Source organism: Cydia splendana, chromosome 17 (assembly GCF_910591565.1).
Source record: "Cydia splendana chromosome 17, ilCydSple1.2, whole genome shotgun sequence".
In the NCBI taxonomy this organism is placed as follows: Eukaryota; Metazoa; Arthropoda; class Insecta; order Lepidoptera; family Tortricidae; genus Cydia; species Cydia splendana.
The window spans coordinates 16,919,879-16,940,750 of NC_085976.1; the positions used below are offsets into that span (position 1 = coordinate 16,919,879).

The window sequence follows — 20,872 nt, forward strand, 5'->3', positions numbered from 1 at the left end:
GGATAATGATAATTAGATAAGATACCTTCTCCTCGGAGACCTCCAGGGACTTCAGGTTGTTACCGACAACGCGGAGCTCCTCCTCAAGCTCGACGATTTTGCTGGAAACGTAAGGAGCCACATCAGAAAATATCATGTCTCGTGTCCGATTGAAATTTCTAATTCGAGAAAGATTTGGCCAGATTCTCCATTCTAGGGCCCATTTCTCGAACGATATAGTCTAATATTATTAGTGTGTTGTCATGGCAACCCATAAATTCGTGGACTAAACATATTAGCCTAAAACCGTTTGGGAAATAGGCCCCTAATAGTATTAAAAGAAAGTGCCCCAATTGGGAAATTATGGCTACCCTAGATCATAAGTATAAAAAGGGTTGGGTTGCTTCGGGCGTGACAGTGCTAGCCTCTATTCTTATCTGAAAACTATTAGGAATAAGTCAGGGAACATTTGTTAATGGTAAACTTTTTCTGTTTCATATCTAATGTCCATGTATGAGAGTAGACTAATAGGTACTATACTATCATATAGAGTTGACTGTTTCACAACAAAGGGCTAGTCAATCAATAACAATTTAAGGACGTACTGACCTAAATATTTGAATTCAATATCTAGAGCAAATACAAACTAGTGGAATCAAAAAGCGTGCTGGTTAATGTTGAATATTTATAAAACGTTGGCATTTATTTTAATAAAACATTTATAACTAATTTACAGTACCTGCTTGCTTTACTAGAAAATTTAATTTTATCTTTCTCTTTCCATGTTGTATGGTCAGTCGGCCATCATTTTTATCAGTCGATAAAAAATGTTACATGGCTTTAAGATTGCTGTTTGTACATTTTTTTGCACGAGAATGTTTTAATAAAAATAAATACCAACTGTCAACAAAAACATGCATTTGCATAGGTGATTAAAAGCAAAGATGAGTTAAAATCCTTCAATTTCAATAAAAAATAACGTAATTTTAATTACATTAATCGATCGTATGTTTATCGTAAATCTTTGCTTTTTATTACCAAATTAAAGTGAAAATAACGATCACGCAATATTCTCGTTTGATTATCTAAGCATTGTTTAGCGAAAAATTAAAAAAGGAATACGTTTAAATACAACATCTATCATAGTTTTTACTAATACTACATTAAATGCAAATTTTATAAAGGAATTCTTAGATCAAAAACTACTGTTTTATAAATTAAATGGTTTGTTGCCTATTTGGGTTGTTACCCATTGCGCGTCCTGAAATTAGGTTACGTCTTTAATTTCTTGTTTCATGACACGACAATTTAATTTTATGCAGAAGGCATTTCTCGATCCACACGCCATAATAATAATATCTGCATTTTGTTACCGGTTTAAACTTGTAAAATTGTGTGTATAAGAAACATGCTTTAAGAAATTTACCACATTACACTGCACTTTCTGAGCTTATATCCATATTTTATTGTATCGTCCAGTGCATAATGCACTAATGTATTTTTAAGGCGTGTGAATCGTAATATCGACGACACGATTAACTTCCAACCTTATCCCATCGACATAAGGTCGGTTTGAAGTGTCTCTTCCACTTACCTATCGCTCTGATCGGCCCGCTCCTCGGCGCGTTCGAGGTCCTGCTCCATCATAACGAGCTTGCGCGCCACCTGGCGGCCGGCCGCGTTAGTACACGCACACACAACACACACTACGCTACGTTACGTTTGAGCGCGCCGCTCTCGACCCGCTGTGTGCAGTGGCGGTGCTATGCGCCATATCATGTGCAAAGGACGTGGATCTAAGGATGGGGTCAATGCTAGATGGAAGGGTTTTAGGCTCGGCGATGTTACATAAAAGGTGCTAGGACGGAATCGCCGATGCTAAAAAGAAAGCGACGCGAAAAAAACACAAGCTTAGTCGAGGGCGGCGGCGTAAGAATAAACGAGGGTTGTCCCAAAACATTTAGCTCTAAATTTTACTTTTTGTAAACATTATAAAAAATATCTATGTGCTATCTAGTGCTTTAAAGTTATTACTATGTGATGTGTGCGCTTGTATATGTGCGGCACGCATACGGCCAGTAATTCTGGTGTAATGCCGTGCATATCTGAAAACAAAATTGCCCTATACCACACATATTCCCTGGCCTAGCCTACAGCCACTACGGTACACACATTGAAGAAGTTTAGTCGACACATGGACATGATAGTTAACGCATAGAAATATCCATGAGATGGGGCAACCCTTGTTTTGGTTATCTATCGGCACAGAATCATTTAAGTCGCGTTACGGACATAAATGACCATGAACCGTGCTTAAAAAAAGGCGGTGTTGCCACTATAGGAAATGAAATGGAACAACACCTTACCGCCATCGCACATGGCAATTGTTTGCAAAAATACTGCAGCGTATTCTAAGTATGTTGTACTAAATTACTGCTAACGCACAATCGTCTGGGGCAAATTTAACTATGCTGTATTAATGCAAAAAGCCGTGTGCGATGTCACTTAACGATGCAAATTAAATGTAAAAATAAATGTCTCGTACGCCGGCTCGACCTAGAATGGGACATGCAATAAAAAACGGTGAACCTATGTTAAAATACCAATGTAGGTAGTTCGGGTTACGGTGCGTTAGGAATTTTAATCAACAACCATGCAGAACGGCGCAAAAACTCGTCTCAGAATTCCCCTCTAGCTCAGTATTGCTTGGTATGCAAATATAATTGCTAATCTAAGGGTGTTTTGATTGAATTTTGCTTGCAACCAAACAATATGAAGTGCGGGGGGGTCCGAGATTGGAAACCTACGATTCGCCGGTCTCGGCGCGCTCCTCCGCACGCTCCAAGTCAGCCTCTACCATGGCCAGCTTACGGGCCACCTGGACATCAAAACCCAAAAGTCAGCCATCGATATCAAAAAAACTCGAGTCCAACACGCAGCCGCTGAGACCGAAATTAGTCAGGACAGGACATAATCAACTAATCATACTTAAATCTTCAGTCCAAAAAAAGACGTTATCAGTTATCACCTACTGCTGCTATTCATGAGTCATTTTAACACCTATAATTTTATCATGCTAATATTTGTAACAAATCAAATTGTTAACAATAATTTATAGATTCATCAAAATTAAGTTACTGACAAGGCCTTTTCCGCAATGTAAATTCAACATTAAAAAAATGTCTACATGTTGCGCGTTGTCAACATTTTTGGTCTTGAATTACAGTTGCTGAGTATAGTACATAATTACGGGTATCTTATCACGTTCGGTCTTGACGACTACGTATATGGAAGTAAAGCTTATGTTACGACATGCGACCGAGGCCTGTCGCGCCTTTTACGGCGAAAGCCAAGATCAGGCGACACGACTCCTTCTACGGGACAGTGTCAGAGAAATTAGGACGGACCATCTGGCCACTCCATCTGTTTCCAATTATTGATATCTGCTTGAAAATGCAATATCTAATCACGTGAAAACGTGATATAAAAGACAGCATCATGCTACAGAAACAGAACACGTCAAATAGGGAATGCAACTTCGTTGCTTGTTACTAGGTCGTTAAATGTTAGTATCAAACAAAACTAAATTTGGATTAGTCTGAGTTACGGTTTGAGACATCAATGGGAGGGATTTTCGAAGGGGAAATCTCCACACGTAGTAAAGCGCAACCCAAACGACATCGAATAAAGACCTCATCGTATTTCTTGTCGGCTTCCTCAGCGAGGAACCTGGCTTCCTTCAGCTGGTTCTCCAGGGCGTCCATACGCTCCTCATCAGTCAGGGACTTGTTCTCGAGGACCTTGCGGGCGCTACATCCAAAACAACATCAGTAACCGAAAAAATTCCTACCAATAATCGTCATCAAGTATCGTCGTCATTGTACGTAAATGAATGAACCTATCGATTTCCAAGGGTGGCCCAAGAGTTAGACATGCATCGGAAGGAACACACAAAGCGACGCGTCCGACTGGATACAGCTGTGAAGGAAATACTTTGCGACGAGCATTAACTTATATATCGAAACCGCAAATGGTAACCATGACAGTTCTATTTCGAAACACATTGTAACCATCTTAGTCTTTCGAATTTTTTACGATTGTGGTAAATATAACAGTTAATGCCCATTACAAATTCTTAACACATAATGATCAGAATCAGTATTCTACGGAACGGTAAGACACAGTACTGCAAAATACAGATAGGCATGTATTTTGCAACACTAAGGTTAAGTAAGGTTGACATTTAAAAACTTAAATCCAGTTTTGCATTAACACCATATAAGTCTATTTAGTGAATTCAAAACATGGACATAAGATAAGTATCTAAATGTCAATTGTCAACTATGACGTTATAAGGCTATACGATTTTTTTTATTACCAACATAGGCAACATAGAACTTTTTACACTGTGACAGCCCAAGACAGTCACAGAAGCGCACGGTCACAATTTAAGATTATTCGTGCATTCCGGAAAGGTTTACGATGGCGTGTTGTTTCAAATAGGCATGGCGTTAAGGTTTAAATTCGTGTAGCCTTATAACACAATACGACAATGTAATGTACACTGAATACTATCCTTGAGTCACGACACTGGTGACATAACGCGATATACATCAATTATTAGTAAATATGGCAGTTACATCATGATCTTCGTTATCTGCGTTTGCGATCATTGACAGATGTCTGGACGCACGATGGTCACAACAGTCATCAAGGCGAAGTATAGTGAGTAATAGTATTAAGTTTAACATTACATTCTTTACAAGAGCCCATAAATACATTTGAATGCATGTAAAATAAATCAATGGAAAATATAACGGCACTCCGACCAGTCAGACTAGTGTTTTTTCTAATGATCTACTACTAGAGAACTGTATTTTTGAGCTCAGTTATACCTTAGTCTAAGAATGACAAAAATATAGACAGACAGTAACTGGGACAGTATTGAATATCTGCGTATTTTTTTTTAAAGTATTGGACAATAGCATTTCATAAAAAGATATAGGCTGATTAGCCGCCTAGACTTTGAACATTACTGTCCTAAAGTTACTGATTGTCTCTGGTTAAATAATGACGATGATAAGCGTTCACCTCTTCGTATTTTTTGTCCGACTCCTCGGCGATGAGCTTTGCCTGCGCCAGCTGCGCTTCCAAGATGGCGACGCGATCATCCTCCATGTTGGTTCGGTTCTCCAGCGCCTTGCGTATTCTGGTTAGTGCGGGGCCAAACACATGCGTGTTACAAACATCGATATCGATAAAGTGGCTTTTAACATTATTTTTCATTTGGTCTAGAAATATGGTGGTTATGGGCGAAAATAAAAACGAAAGCACTCATGCACACAAAAACTCAAGGGCTGATCCATTTACAGTTGAATGGAAGCCATACAATAAGGTTTTATAAGAAATCACTGTCTGACTCTATATTTATATGTTTTGTAGGCATTAAAACCTTGTTGTATGGCTGCTCTTCAAAACGCTTTTGAAACAGGTGGTATTTCTTTGAAATAAGGTTTTCTGGCGCCAACATTATGTTTAGTCACTGTCACGTTCTTGGAAATCACACTAAATAACACTTGCAATGTGTCAATGTTGATTTAAAGCCATTTTCGGATTGACACAACCAGTGACTAAACAAAATGTTTGTTGCCTCTCTGCTACATCATGTTATCTAGTAATTTTAAAATAAAGAATCAACGTTTGTAAAAAATGGCAAAGGATCACTCTTAATCTTAGTCTGATAATGATAGCTAGGTAAAAATCCTCGTAAGTAATTAGGAGGCAAATATGTTTCTTGTTTTCCTACATTTAAGCCATTTGCTTGCAAAAGGCACCACGTAGTCGGTTGTGATAAGGTTTTAATGGGGTTGGCAACTGTCAAAGCTTTTTATAGATGGCGGCAGCATAGGTTTTACCTGTCTCTATAATTTGTTTTATGGGATTTAACTTAAAGGGCATTTAGCATTCATGGTATAAAATAAAAAATAAAAAACAAGACAACAATTTAACTGCAGTAAAATACTTCCAACGGCCAACCCCATTGCCAGCCACAGAACATATTTCTGACAACCGCGAAAACGTATCTGCCAGAAAATGGAACCTACTAACTTGTCAAAAAGAGACATATGTTTAGTCTACGCCAGTTTTGTTGTTCGACTCACCGTTCGGACTCATCGGCGGCCTGGCTGGCCTCCGCGAGCTTGGCGGTGGCGGTGGCGAGACGCTCCTCGGACCTCTCGAGGTCCTCCTCCAGCAGTTGGATGCGTCGGTTGAGGGCGGCAACCTCGGACTCAGCCTGGAAAGGGGGTTAATGGCTTAGTAACCTTGAAGCATTTGTCTTATGTGTAGCCCTTTACAATGAGCTGATGCCTAATTTTATTACTTTATAGGCACGTTAAAACCTACTTCTTTAAAGTTGTACCTACAATAAAGTTTTAGAAAAATGTATTCAAATCGTTAACTTTCAAGACGAAAACGACTACTTGAAAAGACGCCGATTTTCCGAAACGCTTTCGACCCTGATGCTTAAGGCAGCATTGAATTTGACAATCCAGTTTTTAAGTTTAAGTGGTCATAACAACTTGTTTCTCATAACACGGGTTTGGATACATACTAGGTAGTTATAGTACGATACATACATGTATTGTATTACCATAGGGCTTTCTCTTTAATCTCGCTATGGAAATGTAAGTTCAAGTACCTGTTAACCTACATACGTTAACTCCAAACTCCATAAATCAAAACTTCAGACATTCGATTACTAACCTACCTTAAAAGGCTTAAAGCCACAACGTTAAAGGGACCTATGTTGAAACAGTAACCGAATACTATTGGCATTTATAGCGACAATAAATAATACATATTATTAACGAGTTGACATTTACATCAATCATTAAGTTACGAAAATATCCATTGCGCTTATTATCCGAAATAAGGTAAAACTACCAACAATCGTATAATTATAATCTTCCATACTTATAAGATATCTACATATCAAGGCAAATAAGCATGTGTAGAATATTGATCTGAATTATCCTTCACAGAAAACGTAGGCATGTTGCATAATAATTATTAATTGCTCCAATTTCATACAAATTAACAATGCTAGTGAGGCGTATAGTATCGATAACCATAAACAATCGCGTGATGTATTACGATAAAAATATTTAAATATATCGAATGAAGAGAACAAAAAGCTCAATAGATCCTAGAAATTGTTGCATACAAGATGTACCGACCGATTTTAGTGATTGGCGGTAAATCAATTTCTTGCAAAACGAAGATAGATTATTTCTCACCAGAAGACTTTTTCACTTTGCAATAAAGTTTACGATTAGTCACTGTGTAGTCAAAACTAAATACACATTTTTTACCCTTATTACAATACGGTAAGGTGCAAAAGTGTACACATGTTTTGGTCGTCCAAGTTTGTGCGTGTCCGCAAGTCCGCATTGCCAAAGTCGCATTTTTAAACGTCTACACAATACACGTGTTTCGAATTCACGGCACGACAGTGGCATACTGATCGCTATACTACCAAGTACCAACTGCCGAATTAGGGCTGATTTATTCCAACCGGCGACTGTTTATACAAAATTCCTTTAGGGATTTTTCCATAAAAACATTCCTACAAGCAGTTTAAGCTGTTCTATCTCTATCAGAACCGTGGACATCATTTTTTTTCTTTACATTAACTCATTATGGAAGAGGAATTTTTGATACCTATTTCCTTGGTCAATGGGTCAAATGGTCTTATTAAACTTAGTGAAAATAACAATTGGTAACAGTAACATAAATAAATCCCTACAATTTCACCTATTTGGTCAACATTAAATCATAACTGTAGCAGTAATGCTGATCAGCTAGGATTATTGACGTTAGGTAATGTGACAAGTGTCGCGCCGATATATTCATGACATCACGCGTCCTTGCCCGCGAGGAAGCGCTAACGAGTCCCAGTTTCTCCTCCTTTATCCTGTGTCGTCATCCGTGCGTGGCCTCTATTTATAGACCACAGACAAACACCTTTTTATAACTTTCTTTCAACCAATTAACCGAGGCAGTACGTAGAACGATCTGATAAAACCTGATCGGAGTCCGATTGGAGTAAAAAAGTTACACGTAAGCTCACATAAGTGTTTATTACCTCTTGACGCTGGACTGTCTCGTCACCTTGAACTCGAACATGGCTCTAATTGATGTTTAAGGCTATTTTATACACATTAGTCAAATAGCCTGAGGTGGGGTCTATGAACTGAACGACGAAACGGTTTGAATGAACCTGCTCCCTTCGGCAGTTAGTTCCGGATGAGTCTTTCTGATAAATTTTAACATTGTTTAATTTGATGGTATTGGGAAACGTAGGGCTAGTGGCTATTGATATGAGGACAATGGCAAGCCCAATGGATTGTAATACAATAGGCGGCTTACGGCCACGAAGGGCTTAACTCCCTGCCAAACGGTGCGCTACGATTGTGAAATTTAATATAGTAACCAAAGCTTTACGGTAAAACCTTCAAGTTCAACTTGTCAGGGTTAGACTTGAAATAATGGGTTTCTCAAGCAAGTATTACATATACTAGAGACAGGTTAAAGTCGGCTCAGGAGCTTATAAGCATGTCGAGTTATTTTGCATTTCTTACGAGGAATATATAAAGTGTGGATGTTTTTCTTTTTTCTGCATAAAAGCGGTATGTCAGTCGTACGTTCCCTTTAATAGTGGAAGTGTTGAGTCTTAATACTGCTTTTCCTTAGTCGGTCATGACATCAATGGCAGTTTAAAGTGTAATAACAAAACTAAACAGTTCAATGTTAGTTTTACGCCCACAGTCAACGCGGTGGTCATGTTGGCAGATGTGTATCTCTTAATTTGGGTTTGACTCATCCAACCTACCAAATCATTTCACCTAAGAGACTAACCTACCTTTATTGCCCAACTGTAAATGTCTTATCGCACGTCTGATTACACGTAAGCTGATAAGGCAATGTACATTCTAAGGAAATTGAAAATATGAAGAATATGTATTTCGTAATCGGAATTTAACAGGAGATAATTAAGCCGTCCATAGGTGTTGGCCGGTAGGGCATCGTCGCCGTACAGGGTTACGTCATACGGCGATAACGGCGAAGAGGTCGGACACGCCTTCCCGGCGCCAGCGGCCCTCCGAGGACGTCCGAACAACAGGAATGCATAAAGGGTGCCGGCTCGCGGACCCGTCGCCTCGCTCTACATGTGCCACAAAAGACCGGTACCTATACGACCTCCAACGCAACCAAACCTGTTACGTGTAACATAAAAACCGCACGAACCATTCAACAGGCAATTATGTAAGGTTAATTTCACGGAATAAGGATAGATCTCGACAGACAATTGGGATTGTCGATAACATGTTTCTAGTTTCAGGACATCACTAAATTTTAGGAACACGAAAAATATTCTCCGCCATCTCTTTTTCGCGAGATGAATCGGAAAGAGACGGAAGTATGCGTACGTCGCCTGCACACCTAAGTATGGCCGGACATTACTCACTATAGGTAGATAGTAACCGAACGTGATAACTTCCATATTTCCTTGTGATAAACGTGTCACAAATATTTACACATTGAAACTAGAATTACACAAAACACTAAACACAGTAACAATACACAATTCTTACTTCTTCTCTCCGCATTATTTCCACTTGTAACCGTTTGTGATATTCCTCGCACTCATCCTTGTATTTCTCCATTTCCTCTTTAGTCTGGCGCATTTTCTTCTTCAAAACGTCCAGAATCGTTCCTTGCTGCATGTTCGTCGTCATTTTTATGCACTTTTGTGTTTAGATTACAAGCCTAAAAGCTAAAAACTAAGGACACCTCCGCTCGAGTCGCGAAAATGCCAACTGACTGGCTCGGTATCGCAGAGATGGGCGCAGCACGAATGAACACAGCCGGCGAGTAAGATGGCGGACACCAACCTCGGCGCACAACTTTATCGCAATACTAATGACGTGCACTTTCGTGCATTCGACGATAACTAATAATCGGAACCCACGGCGATAACAATTAACACGAATCAAATTAGTAAATGAAACAACCACGCATTATTTCGAATAAAATGACTTTGACAGAACACAGACACGGCAAACGTCACGTCACTAAGCGATCGACCGTGCGACTAGCAGCACCACCTGTTACACATCACAGGAACTACATCCTGTAGGGTCAAAAGTGGGGTTTTGAAAGAAACCAAAATCATGGGATGGGTGAAACGGTCCAATGACCACACAACAAAGTGACCGGAAGTAGACGATAGTCATACATAGTAAAAGGGCATTACATCATTAATTTTTTAACGTGGGAAAAAAATATTACGGTGGCAATTTAGAAATGAGCCTACGTAATTACGATGGATAGATAATTATTTTAATTATATACGAGCAAAAAGAACTGTTATAATTAGAGCCACATAAATGTTGTTATCAACAATTATTTTCGATATGACCATAGTTAAATTGAGACCCGTAACGCCATCTAGGGCTCTTCATCGGAACCTTCAAAGATATGCGAGCGACCTCAGCGCACTCAACGGCAGCCGGCAGTAACCGGTATTAATTCGGATGACCGGGTAAGTAGCGGCAAACACGGAGATGCCCGAATTTTGTAAAGAGGTGACGTCATTTGGAAAGCATTTGGCCGTTTGAAAATTTTGCTAAGTAATGCTCTGACAAAGGATTTTTTTAGTACATTTTTTGTACTGACTCATGATGTCTTAATAAGTATTGCTTCTAAAAAGTTCTTTAAACAAATGACAGTTTACGTGTTTACGCAAACTAGGTAGTATTGTACCTAATTAACAAAGTTTGTAAACATTTAAACTACCTACTCATGAACAGTTGCCGCTCTGCACTTCTTTTGTGCAGGAAGTGTTCAATTGTGTTCATTTGACCTTAACCAAAATTTCAGTTGCACTTTGTAATACCTACTTGTGAATTAGATCTACCAACAAATTTCTAGTTCAGATAAAATACACATTCGTGAATTCTTTCACCTGAATGAGTATTCTATTATAATGTTTCTTTTTTATCATGGAGTACAACATTATTTATTTGTACTTTAAAGTACAAAAGGCATTCTCTGCCAGTCAACCATTGAGTCAAACCGTATCTACATTAAAGACAACACAATAAACATTGAAATTATAGATAAGCCTATTTCAATTAGGTATTATTCAATTATATTGCAATACAAAACACAATATTAAAAACATACTAATGAGATATTATCATGTAGCCATATGTTCATCCGTATTAATGTGTAAGGCTAGCATTGCCTTACATGGACTTGGTTTGATGCTCAATGCAATGACAGCTGGAGGGTGACTCATAGAGTTATATATATATATTATTTATAAGAAATATAAGGTCAGGTCATGCACAAAGTACAAATTACATCGAGTTTTGAACTCATTAGAAAACAAAACGAATTTAAAAGTACAAAAATTTGCCAGATGGGCTTACAAGGCTATAAAATGATGAATGATAGTTTTCAGTATTCCATTTTTTACTGGAAACATTGCTTTAACTTTGAAAATAGTAGTTGAGTGTGCTCAGAGCATAAAAAGGTCAACCACGGCGTTGCATGAACAAGAGATTTTCTTTTACAGGATTGGTCCTTAGGACCCAAGGATGGATTTAAGAAGTGGAGCCACCCAGATTTTTGATGCAGGTGGGGGGTGGGGGGGTTTTTAAGCGTCTGCTACGTCTGAGGTTAATAATTCTTTAAGTTTAGGTTCTAAGTCAAGTTTAGTATCATTTTCAACTAAATCAAAGATGTAGACATAGATTTCATCCAAATCGGTTCAGCGTTTATTGATTTCCCATACAATCCTACACCTTACCTTTAATTTTTAAGGGATTTTTTTTGGAATAAAATCTATCCTATGTTCTTCCCCGGGACTCAAACTATCTCTATACAAAATTGTATCTAAATCGGTTCAGCGGTTATTGAATCCCCATACAAATTTCCACCTTCCTTTTTACACCCTTTAGGGATTCTTTTTGACATTAAAATGTTCTTTCCTGGGACTCAAACCATCTCTATACCAAATTTCAACAAAATTGGTTCAGCAGTTTAAGCGTGAAGAGGAATAAAAATAAAAGTATTTTTTTCATATTTTATGTGTTTTTACTTCAGAAATGGTGCCGGAATGATATCACAAATGAATTCGGCATCCCCGATTTATACGAAAACGATACCAAACTTGGCCTAGTAACTAAAATTATATAGATACCAAGATAAAGTTGAGAGCCCCCCAAAAATTTACATCAAAAATCTCGGTGGCTCCACTTCTTAAATCCATCCTTGGGTCTTAAGGACCAATCCTGCCAAAGGAAATCTCTTGTTCATGCAACGCCGTCGTTTAGGGCTTCCACCCTCGACTATAGGTGAGAAATGGAATTGATTTCATTCTCTGATACAAAAATTATATAAATAGGACTAGGACTCTTCAAATTGGCATAATATATGTGTTTAGTTTAGCCTGCCTTTCATAAAGTATACCTTATATGGTACAAAAAATAAACACCTTAGTTGGTTTTCTTGCTAAACTAAAATAAATACATTTTAATAAATCGCTATAATGTTCTAATTTTGAAAAGAATGTAGAGTTATAATTGCTATCTTAAATTGAATATAACTTTATAATTTAGGGGATCAAGTCTCCCCAGTCTCCCCTACTTCATGTTATCTATTTCATTTGTTAATTGGTCAAGATATAATGAGCCCGATACAGAACAGGTCGTAACCACGAGTTCTATATAAATTCCTCATTCATTACACTATTTAATAAGTACCTAGTCCAGCCAGTGTTATCCAGTGCATAGTAGTACATCCAAGTGTAAAAATGGGTGCATACAACTTACTTAAAAATATGAGTACTTTATTTTTTTAATAGCCTAAATTGTGTCCCGCTTCTGGGCAAAAGCCTCCCGTTTTTGTTTTTTTGTCTTTGTATTGTAAAAATTATTGGACATATTTTGGAGCAAAATGTGTAATAGGTGCCATGTGTTTGTACTTTTTTCTTTGTTTTTTGTGCAATAATGTTTAATAATTAATAAATAATTAAATATTTACAGCATTATTAAAAAAAACACCTAAATCAAGGATTGATCAGCAGATTACACTTATTTAATGGTTGCTAAGAAGTATGAAACACTAGCCCTTGGTTAAGTGATCAGCAAATTAGACTCGTTATTATGTTGGCTTCTTAATACATATTAGACATTACTAGATTCTGTCCCCGACTTTGTCTGCATGGAATGATGATGATCAATAAAATCTAACCACTTCCGGGGCCTCACACTATCTCCATACGAAATTAAGCGTAAAGAGGTAACAAACAGACAAAGAAGAAATAGGTACTTTCGGGTTTATAATATTAAGATGGCAGGTGGACTAAAATGTTAACAGAATGGTGACCGCTATTGGGTGAAAGAAGCGCCTGGCGTCCGTTGGCTTGTTGGGTGGACAACATCCGGAAAATTACAGGTCACTTCTGGATGAGACTAGCTCAGGACCGGGACAAGTGGCGTACTAGAAGAGGCCTATGCTCAGCAGTGGGCGATAAAGGGCTGATATGACGAATATTAAGTAGGCATATTAGTATAGATTCTATTAAGCTGTATGAACTTATGACCCACATTTATCAGATAAATAATAAACAACATGTTGTTCTTATTTCAGTGTTGTTACAGTTTAGCATCTCTATCATCTTTGATTTCATTTAGCCTCTACATTTATATTAAATTTTAGTTAAGTGCCCCAAATTTTATTAAATCTGTTGTGTGATACATTTGTTTCATTTTATACTAACAAAAATAGTTAAGCATAACATTTGTTTTGTGTACAGATACTTATCTACGAGAAATTAGGTTGTGTATGTGTCTGATACAGGACAATGGCTTTAAAAAATTCCAAATATGCTGTAAATATGGAAGTGATTGCATTTTCATCTCAGAAAATTGTTTGATTTTTTCAAATAAGGCAAACACTTTTTAAAACTTGACCCTGACCTGACCTTTAAATTTTTTGTTATATATTATTAGTAACCAGTAGGCTTAGCACAGAAGCAGCGCCTCAGTATCTCGCCGTGAGACAGGCAACCCGTCCCTCTCTAATTAATACAGTTAGAAATATTGCGTTGCTCCTGCGCTCAGCCTATAGGTTAATAAAAAAAAACTGAATTGTAAACAACTCAGTCTAAGTAAGGATTGTATTCCATCTGTCTAATATCTTGGTCCAATGTGTATTTGGTCTCACTTTTTGCTTAATGAGAGAGTGAGATGCAATGCACATTGGACAGGTGGAATACCACCCTAAGTTGAAAAGCTAAGTATATGTAATGAAAATGTATAACTGTTGTGTAAGTTGGCTTCCTCAACCAGCAGGTATAGAAGTGGCATTTACAACTGCTCACTGAGTATGTAATGTTGAATAATTTAGAAAGTTCCCCGCCCACACACAACTATGCTGCTTCATGTACTAAATGAATTAAAAAATATAAAGAAAGTTGAATTTGCAAATTAATTAGTGAACCCCGTGGCATATGATTTGAATAATTTATAATTTTAATACAAACATTAACTTGATTTTTATCTGAAGTTAGAACGTTTTATCTAAGTAGCACAGAGAGATCTTATCAGATCCTCTTGTCAGATTCTAAATACCTACCAGAGCACTTAAGATAAAATAAATGAAAAGATGTACAATGCAAAGTTAAATAATTCGCAACTGTAAATCAGAGGCCCCAATAATTTAAATCAAATTGAATTAATTAATTATAGCATTTAAATATTCCGATCGTCGATTATTTATAAAATGTAATCAAGCGTAAGGCCACGTGGTCGCGGCGACCCCAGCGACATCTGGCGGATATCAATGCAGTACTAAGCGTAAACATGTCAAACGAAATGTCAGGCTCAGCTGATCGGACGCGAGTGATGCTCGCCGCCCCGCTCAGCGTCAACATTCCGCCTCAACCCGTGTAAAAATAGTTCTGGCGCAGTTGGCGGCCCAACTCGCGAGCGCGGCCCACCGATAACTCAAATAATATAGGACATTACCCTTTTCAAAGCTGTGTTCTTGATATTCTGCAGTTCATTCTTGATGATCGAAAATTTCATCATCGTATCCGATGAGAATATTGAGCTGCCGAAGGCCAGGCCCGGGTAGTCGGCGCAGCGCCGCCGCCTACGGCTCTCTCGCTCCGCCAACACCTCCGTGCACACGCTGGTGCACCGCAGCCGGGCCAGCTCCGCTGTCTCCGGATCATCGTCTGACGCATCCGTGAGCGCGGGGACCTCTGCACCGTCTCCCGCCGACCTCTCTTCTTTATTAGAAAAATCATCGTCCGAACTATCGCGCAATTCTACGCTCGCTATTATTTTATCAAATTCGTCTTCATCGTCAATATTCGAAAATTCCTGTATTACGTTTCGATTCGAAAGTGTATCGTCACCGTTCGTCCTTGTCACTTGTTGAGATTCACTAACACTATTGACACAAGGCACAACATCGTCTGTTTGACTGTGTAAGGTCACTTGTTTGGACGGATCAGTGTTCGCGTTTGTGGGGGCGGGCGCGCGATCGCCCCGGAGCCGCGGGTGGTGTTGGTGCCCCCTGCGCCGCACGGGGGTGCGCCCGTGGGCGTGGGGCGCGGACGCGGACATCTCTGCTCGAGGCGCGCTCCGGCCGCGCTGGCTCAGGCGGCCGCCATGTTGACTGGCGTCTGCATCGTCTCGCCGCGCGCGGCGCTGCCGTCGCCACTCTGCTGCCATCTTTTGTTTAACTTTCCGATCTGCTTTACCGACCGAGCGGAAACTCTTTGTTTACACTATGACGCGCGAGTTCTAAAAACTTCTTTTGTTGATACTACAGAAATTATTATTACTAGACCGTTTCAAGTAGTTTTACCGAAATACATTTTACCAGATTGATGTTTATTTGTAAATAATGTGAAATGAAACTAAAGAATTCAATCACTCGATCATGCGATTGATTGAGTCGTTAGAAATCTCACTCATGTGAGCGCGTCTATTTTTACCGAAACACCGGGCATCGGGGCCATATTAGGTCAGACGCTGAAAATAACCCCGCGAGCGTGTCTAGCCCCCTGGAGCGCGTATTAAACTACGTTATGCACCGAACAGCATCTTATAACTACTACTAAACGCTGAAAGTCGGTAGTTGGCAAACAATTTTGCTTCTGTCATCCAGCGTCATTTCATTGTCATCGAACGAAATAGATCCGAAAGTTTTTATCACTTTAAAATTAGAGTTTACGTTCGCGTAGCCACGTGCTGTAGGTAACAATTATCTGATAATGACAAATTGGATAAAAACAATAAACAAAACAACATTATACTACCCCCAAGATTTAATAAGGTTAATAAAATAATGGTGCTAAAAGTTAATTGTTACAAAACTATACTTATTGCACTAACTAACAATAGCTCATAATATGATCTTATTTTTATTGCTATTTGATACCATTTGTTCCATTCTTTCTCCCTTTTGTCTCAACTCTTATATGATTCTTATAGTAGAAGAGCCGGCCGCAAAATTTTTAACCGACTTGATACCACGATGAAATGCACAATGGTTTCCCAGAAAAGTTATGCTAAGTCCGAATTCGATAGTCTGCCACGGCGGAACTTGCCGAAAGTACGAAAAAGAAGGCCACTTCCGGTGCGAAAAAAGGGGCTGATTTAACCCATCTGATACCGAGATAGTAGTTATGGCAGCAGTTAGAAATTTACATGTAGACACAGAAAAGCGAAGTCTGCCACTATTTTTTTTGCCGGAAGTGCTTGGCAGACGCTCTCAAAGGTGACCATCGGGACCCCTAAATTAACCCATCTGATACCACCATGAAACCAATGCCAGTCGGTAGGTATGAACTCTCATGTCAGGAATATATAAGTCTGCCAAGGCTTTTCCTGCCGAAACACCATGGCAGACGAGATTATGTAAGCAAGGTCGCCATCGGTTACCCTACACTAACCCATCTGATACCACCATGAAACCAATTCCATTCGGTAGGTATGAACCCCCATTTTAGGAATATATAAGTCTGCCAAGGTTTTTCCTGCCGAAACACCTTGGCAGACGAGATTATAAGCAAGATGACCATCGGTTACCGTACACTAACCCATCTGATACCGCCATGAAACCAATTCCTATCGGTAGGTATGAGCCCTCATTTCATGAATATATAAGTCTGCCAAGGCTTTTCCTGCCGAAACTCCTTGACAGACGAGATTATGTAAGCAACATCCGCATCCGTGGGACCGGTATACGTGATTACTGTAGGCTTATTTATTACTTTATGCTTTTACATATTTGTATATTATTATGTTATTAATGAAATATGTTTATAATTTATTAAACCTATACCTAATACATTGGGAATTCATTACCTGCTTACGGCAGTAGTAGGGAGTAGTGGGTGAGTTCTGGCTCACTTAGCCAGGCCAACAGTCCCTCCCCCTTTTTTTCCCTTGTTGAGGCCCTGCAACCTTACCTTGAACCCAACCTAATGTCATTGTAGCTCGAATCTAACCTAATCTATTTTTATTGCTTTTAGAAAATATTCTAATAACAATTATCTACTTTTGCAAAGTTAAATGTTGAATTCTTTATTTCGCAAAATGGAATTTTAATGTGACTATAATGTATGTGCAATCTACTTAGAAACTGGGTTTAGAAATATAAAAACACACATTTTATATAGGATAATAAGTTTATTCAAGTAATATTCTGAACATATATATAGTATAGTATAGTATAACATATAGTAACATCATTACTTATTCTGTGTACAGTGGAGAAAACATGCAAGTTGACATTTTTCGTTTTAAAATAAAGATAAACTAAACAGTATTTGCCACAAACCGATGTTAAAAAACTTTGCAGTTGTTGGTTGGCATAATACCATCTCTTACAATTTCTCTTTATTAACATTTTATGATACCTTCCTGTTTTTATTTACTTAATTTATTTTTTTTACTTTTTATGTGATCGGTACTTCATTTATTTTAGATTTTGGGCTAATATTAGTTTGTTAACCGACTTCCAAATCTCAAAGAAGGAGGTTATCAATTCGGTTGTATGTTTTTTTTATTTTTTATTTTTTTTATGTTTGTTACTCTATATCTCCGTCATTCCTAGACCGATTTTGAAAATTAGGTTTTTGATTGTATGTATATGCATACAGATTGGTTCCGTTTTTGTCAAAACCCAGTTCTGATGATGGGATCCATGAGGAATCGAGGGAACTCCTCAAATTTTAAACGCATACATATAGTGATTTTTGGGTTTTTATAATCAAATTAAGCATACACATTCAAAAAAGTGACATTTGATGAAGTGCAACTGCTGATGATGATCAGAACGGAACTCTTCAACGACGCATAGTTCACGTTTGGCGATTTGTCGTCTTCGTTATGTTTGTTAAGCAAGTCAAGTTTTTAAGCCACATTTTTGTCAAGCTCGAGTTCTGATGATGGGATCCATGAGGAATCGAGGGAACTCCTCAAATCTTAAAGGCATGCGTATAGACATTTTTGTATTTTCATCAGAAAATCAAGGATTTTCATTAAAAACTGGCGCATTTGATGAAGTGGAACTGCTGATGATGACCAGAACAGAACTCTTCAACCACGCATAGTTCACGTTTGGCGATTTTTCCTCTTCGTTATGTTTGTTAAGCAAGTCAAGTTTTAAAGCCACATTTTTGTCAAGCTCGAGTTCTAATGATGGGATCCATAAGGAATCGAGGGAACTCCTCAAATATTAAAGGCATAAGTATAGATTTTTTTTGTATTTTCATCATAAAATCAAGCATTTACATTAAAAACTGTCGCATTTGATGAAGTGGAACTGCTGATGATGACCAGAACAAAACTCTTCAACGACGAATAGTACACGTTTGGTGATTTCTAATTTCGATTTTGACTTGGACTGCGACCCGGACCGGACCCAGAACCGGACTCATACCCGGATCCGGTTCGGACCCGGACTCGGACCCGGACTTGGAATCGAACTCGGACCCGGACTCGGACTCGGACACGGACTCGGACTAGGACCCGGACTCGGACTCGGACTCGGAACCGGACTCGGACTCGGACACGGACTCGGACACGGATTCGGACCCGGACTCGGACTCAGACTCGGACCCGGACTCGGACCCGGACCTTGACCCGGAAAACCACTATAATATATATTATATTATAATTATTATTATTACACGTAAATTTGTTCACGAAGAAACCGTGTACCGACTCTTCATGCCATTATATTTTTAATTTGCTGTTATTCTCTACAAATCGACACTAAAAGTATCAAAATATCAAAATATGGAGTTCCGTTTGAGAAAGAAGCAAAACAATTTTGTCTTTGACAGTAATTGAATTATTGTGTGATTTTGAAAGCTAGACAATTCAAGATTTATATTTTTACTCACAAAGACAACACAGAAATTCAATCTCAAATGTAAACCTTCGAACAATTTCCATACATTGACGACATCACTCAAAATTCTTCTTCAAGTCAGATGCCCGCTGGGGCTGCACCGGAGCCGTCCGGAGCACACGTATAATTCTTCAAATAAAAATGACAACTTGATTTGACATTAAATCATATACGCACACGAGAAAGTATACCAGTAGATAAATTGTATTTCAAAAAATAGGGTACATAAATATCAGCTCGCGTCTCCTTTAAATTTGATTTGCTGTTATTTACGGGTCATAATGGTTGAAAACCTCAGTAAACTATCTTAAAACAATACGATTACAGTCGAATTTAAGTATTATGTTCCTTCAAATCAAAACTCGCTTAAAATGAAAAAAGTTTAAAGACTCATCCTTTACTGATTGGGATTAATTTTCATTTTGCGTCATTTTAAAAACGTATTTGACTTCTGTACGTCAATTAATTTTGATGACAATTGTAATCTTGTAATATATTATAGAACTTTTATCTTAAAATATTGCCTATTAACAGGAAGCGTTATGTAATTCGTATAAGTAATACCTGAAAGTCTTGTACCTAGATCTGTAATACCATGGATTGCGACGAATAAATGATTATGATTATGCCGTTCGTTCCGTCTATATCTATAATGCGTGTACGTGCTGTTCTCTGAAAATCTTCAAGAAAAAATAACAGCTAGACCAGCACGAAGCACTAGCGAGTTTTTGCGGCTTTGGAGACCGAGATAAAGCTTACAGGCCAATACCGCTGTGGCCTGGTTATTGTTATGTATACCTATGTATCGAATGTTTTTAAAAAAAATTTACTATAAGAAGCAATGTTTTATTTCGATTAGGTCTACATTTTGTGCATATTGTATATCTGAAGTATTTTCGTACTAAACTTGAAACTTTCGTTGAAACTAAATAAAATAATTATTCCTAATATACAGTCACCTGCAATTTATGTTACACAACACACAACGAAGGCCGCAAAAATATCTGACACGATCTTATTTGTAGAACCATAAGTGCATGTCATATATTTTTGCGGCCTTCGAAGAGTAGGTACCGGTCATTATCACCAACTTTGCCCGCATTTAAAAAAAAACACGAATTTCTCAAAAAAAAAATCGTAATTACTTTTTTTGCTCAGCACGTCCATTGTGATCAAACGCATCAGTTTATTTGAAGAAAAAATATTTTTATCGTGTTTTTACCCATTTTTTTGCGTTTTAGAGGGTGGGCAAAGATATCCGGAGTTTTCGCCAACATTGCCCACGTCAATTTGGTATTCAAATACAGCTCGTATGATGATGATGTCTAAGGATCACTGGTTTTGGGCAATCCTACCATTCCCTGTTAATAACTTAGCGATAAGT

At 38.3% G+C, this 20,872-nt stretch overlaps 1 protein-coding gene across 36 annotated transcripts in view; it reads right to left on the reverse strand.

Annotated features, from left to right (window-relative positions):
• Positions 1–20,872, reverse strand: part of LOC134798906 (tropomyosin-2) — a 54,732-nt gene that overhangs the window by 16,316 nt on the left and 17,544 nt on the right. For 12 of the 36 annotated variants that reach the window (XM_063771313.1, XM_063771314.1, XM_063771310.1 and 9 more), the window contains exons 1-5: positions 15,081–15,809; positions 6,141–6,274; positions 3,672–3,789; positions 2,787–2,857; positions 26–101 (exon numbers count right to left, since the gene is read on the reverse strand). In XM_063771313.1, coding sequence (XP_063627383.1) covers positions 26–101; positions 2,787–2,857; positions 3,672–3,789; positions 6,141–6,274; positions 15,081–15,794 — 1,113 coding nt within the window. In that variant the 5' untranslated portion in view covers positions 15,795–15,809. The other 24 variants (XM_063771321.1, XM_063771322.1, XM_063771317.1 and 21 more) reach the window with 12 other exon arrangements.